This window comes from Myotis brandtii, unplaced genomic scaffold (genome assembly GCF_000412655.1).
Source record: "Myotis brandtii unplaced genomic scaffold, ASM41265v1 scaffold77, whole genome shotgun sequence".
In the NCBI taxonomy this organism is placed as follows: Eukaryota; Metazoa; Chordata; class Mammalia; order Chiroptera; family Vespertilionidae; genus Myotis; species Myotis brandtii.
Window position 1 is genome coordinate 1,595,643 of NW_005371082.1, and position 4,299 is coordinate 1,599,941.

At 40.4% G+C, this 4,299-nt stretch overlaps 1 protein-coding gene across 1 annotated transcript in view; it reads left to right on the forward strand.

Moving 5' to 3' along the window:
- Positions 1-1,366, forward strand: part of RFC3 (replication factor C (activator 1) 3, 38kDa) — a 38,314-nt gene extending 36,948 nt beyond the window's left edge. The window contains exon 10 of the mRNA XM_014530728.1: positions 1,078-1,366. Coding sequence (XP_014386214.1) covers positions 1,078-1,269 — 192 coding nt within the window. The 3' untranslated portion in view covers positions 1,270-1,366. The remainder of the gene's footprint in view (positions 1-1,077) is intronic.
- Positions 1,367-4,299: the final 2,933 nt, after the last annotated feature.

The window sequence follows — 4,299 nt, forward strand, 5'->3', positions numbered from 1 at the left end:
TGCGAGAGGGATGTCCGACTGCTGGTTTAGGCCCGATCCCTGTAAATTGGCAGTAGGACATCCTTCGAGGGGTCCCAAATTGGTGAGGGTGCAGGCCAGGCTGAGGAACACACCCTCCACCGTGCACAAATTTCGTGCACCAGGCCACTGGTATGTACATATGTCGAAATGACGGAACTTTTTTTATAAATAATTGGAAGATGGTGACGTAACCATGAAACGACATATGTTGAGTCTGACGTAACCCGAGGACTGTCTGTAAGCCCGTAGTGTGTGTGTGTGTGTGTGTGTGTGTGTAGTATCACAAACCTTGACACTCTTCTGCACTGTTTCTCATTCAACATTGTAACATGGGTGTTGGTTCATGACAGTCCATATTTACCTTACTCTCTTTTTTTAAAATATGTTTTTATTATTGATTTCTGAGAGGAAGGGAGAGGGAGTGATAGAAACATCAATAATGAGAGAATCATTGACCAGCTGCTACCTGCATGGCCCACACTGGGGATTGAGCCCGCAACCCGGGCATGTGCCCTGACCAGGAATCAAACAGTGATTTCCTGGATCATAGGTCAACTCTCAACCACTGAGCCATGATGGCTGGGCTACCTTACTGTTTTTAATGTATGAATGGGATTCCATTGTATATTATAGTTGTATTTTTTTAAATGTGATCTGTATTGGTGGAACTTTAGGTTGCCATATAGATTATTATGATTAATGTTGTAATAAGCATGTTTGTACTTATATCTTTGCATCCTAGTACATTTAAGTATTGAATTATGCTAAATAATTGCCACATTTTTACATTATAGAAAAGTACACTTTTTTTTTTTTTTTGCTTTTGGTTGAAGACTGTCAGTCCATATAAAAAAATTCAGGATTTCACACATAAGAAAAGAACATGTTTCACTTGAAGCATGTTTTCATTAAGTGTTTGAGACTTGAAGAATAATGCATCATGTAGTTCTGAACATATTTAACTTAAGATTTACTTCTGTTTTGAATGAGAAATAAACCTTGTTTGGCTGATATCCTTTTTAAATAATTTTTTAATTACTAGTTATCTTTCTTTAGGGCCTTCTCTCAGAACTTTTACATAATTGTGATGGACAACTGAAAGGAGAAGTGGCCCAGATGGCAGCTTACTATGAACATCGCCTGCAGCTGGGTAGTAAAGCCATTTATCACTTGGAAGCATTTGTGGCCAAATTTATGGCACTTTATAAGAAGTTCATGGAAGATGGATTGGAAGGCATGATGTTCTGACATTTACCAGTAATAATTCTTTATATGTCTCACTATCAGCATTTACGTTTAGTTTATATTGCAGGAGCTGCAGGTAAAATAAACTAACTTTACTTAATCATGTCCTTTTTTAATTCCTCTGTGAACCATTAATCATTACTCTCTAAGTTAAATAATTATTCCTATACTATTGAAGTATATTTAAAGGACACAACTAGAAATTTCAGAGTCCATGATTTTATTTTAAAAATTTGCTATCCAAGTATGCAATGTTGATCCTCCCATTTTCCAGTTAATCTCTCACCTGCTTAAGGAAATTTGCACATAGAAAAACAAAGATTAGCGCTAATCTTTGGGCTCAGTGGATAGAGCATCTGACTGCCGACTGAAGGGTCTTAGCTTCTGTTCTGGTTAAGGTCACATATCTCTGTTGCAAGCTCTACCCCTGGCCCCCTTTGAGTGCATGCAGGCGTTAACCAATCGATGTGTCTCTCTCACATTGATATTTCTGTGTCTCTTCCCCTCCCTTCCACTCTCTCTAAAAATCAATGGAAAAATATCCTCAGGTGAGGATTAACAAAAATAAAAAAAGTAATAAATAAAGCAGAGATTATTTTCTATCCTCCAGTTGAGTATTTTTGGACACAGGTACATAACTATTTGGTAAGTCATTACCTTTATTCATATTTTCCTCAACCAAGAATTACATATATATTTTTAAAATATATTTTTATTGATTTTTTTACAGAGAGGGAGGGAGAGGGATAGAGAGAAATATCAGTGAAAGAGAAACATCGATCAGCTGCCTCCTGCACACCAACCAAGGTACATGCCCTTGACCGGAATTGAACCCGGGACCCTTGAGTCCGTAGGCTGGCGCTCTACCCACTGAGCCAAACCGGTTAGGGCAAGAATTATATTTTTGCAGAAAATATAAGAATTAATTTTGAAACACAACTAACATGGGTGTGGAAAATATTGAGACTGCAAAATCCAACCTTCATTTCAGTGATTCAGATTTGGTATTAGGTTGACTAGTAAGTAATAAGCATGTTTTCATTAAGTGTTTGAGACTTGAAGAATATAGTTCTTCAAGTAGTTCTGAAGGAAAGGTATATTACTGTAGAAGTTACTTTTTAAACAAGTGTATACTGTGTCATTGGTCTTGTCCTTTGGAACCTTTTTTTATTTGTTTGTTTCCAAGTAATTTTATTCAGAATTTTGTTTCCTGAATCAATAAATACTATACAAAACAATGTAAAAATGGCTACTATTTTTTCTCCCCTGCTCCCCCCACATGGGGACAATCCCCTGGGCCACCTAACTCAAGGGTTCTCCCTCCAGATTTGGTCCAGTAAATGAGGTTGAGTGACATAGCCCCCTTGAAGAATCATTTTCAGAGGAATTTGGCTGGAGCAGGGAGTCTCTGGGGTTTAGAGGTTGACTAGGTTAGGGAAGTGGAATAGTGTTTTTGGGAGAAGAGATAGTGCCTGGGGCATGAGCCTACCCCAAAGAAAAGGGTAAATTGTTCATGGTTCCTTCTTTGCCTCAAAAAGTGACATTTATTCAAAGGGAAAAAAGAGAAAAAGAAAAAAAAAATTACAAGATGTCCATCCCTTGGCTCCCTTCCCTCCACCGTCCTGCTCCTCTGCCTGCCAAGGACCGAGAACCCTGGCTGGGATGAGATAGCAGACCAGCCCCACTCAGATGAGGTCAGCAACATTGAGGGGTATCTCCTCAATGGAGGTGGTGTAGAAGGTCTCGATGTCTCGAAGAGTCCTCTTGTCTTCTGTCTCCATATTATTAGCCACACCCTTACGGCCAAAACATCCACCCCGACCGATTCTGTGGATAATAGTTTTCCCTGTTGGTGGAAGGTCATAGTTGATGACTAAAGAAACCTGCTGCACATCACTGCCTCTGGCCAGCAGGTCAATGGTAATCCTCTGCTAGAGCCAGAGCGGAACTCTCATGGTTACATTTCATTCCTTTTGGTCCATATCTCCATGCATGGCAGAGACATTGAAGTCTCAGGCGTGCATCTTCTCAGTGAGCCAATAGTACAAATTGGTAGTTACCGAGAGGAAGGGAGAGGGATAGAGATAGAAACATCGATAAGAGAGAAACATCGATCAGCTGCCTCCTGCACACCCCCTACTGGGGATGCACCCGCAGCCAAGGTACAGGTGCTTGACCAGAATCGAACCTGGGACCCTTCAGTCCGCAGGCCGACGCTCTATGCACTGAGCCAAACCGGCCAGGGCAGTCATACCATATTTTAAAATGTATTGCGATATTTTTTATAAAATATTGCATATGTCTCCTTTTTCCCCACGAACCCCTCCCCAACCACTCCCACCCCCAAGGACAAGCCCCCACCACCCCAGTGTCGGTGTCCATTGGTTATTCTAATGTGCATGCATACAAGTCCTTTGGTTGATCTCTTACCCCATCTCCCCTGCTTTCCCTCTGAGGTTTGACGGAGTGAGATCATGTGATATTTATCTTTCTCCAAATGGCTAATTTAGTTTAGAATAATGCTTTCCAGGTCTATCCATGCTGTTGCAAATGGTAAGAGTTCCTTCTTTTTTACAGCTGCTTAGTATTCCATTGTGTAGCTGTACCACAGTTTTTTAATCCACTCATCTGTTGATTGACATTTAGGCTGTTTCCAAATCTTAGCTATTGTAAATTATGCTGCTATGAACATAGGGGTGCATATATCCTTTCTGATTAGTGTTTCTGATTTCTGGGGATATAGTCCTAGCAGTGGGATTACTGGGTCAAATGGGAGTTCCATTTTTAATTTTTTTGAGGAAACTCCATACTGTCTTCCACAGTGGCTGCACCAGTCTCCATTCCCACCAGCAGTGCACGAGGGTTCCTTTTTCTCCACATTCTCTCCAGCATTTGGCATTTGTTGATTTGTTGATGATAGTCATTCTGACAGGTGTGAGATGGTACCTTATTGTCATTCTGATTTGCATTTCTTGGATGATTAGTGACTGAGTATGTTTTCATATGTCTCTTGGCATTCTGTATATTCTCTTT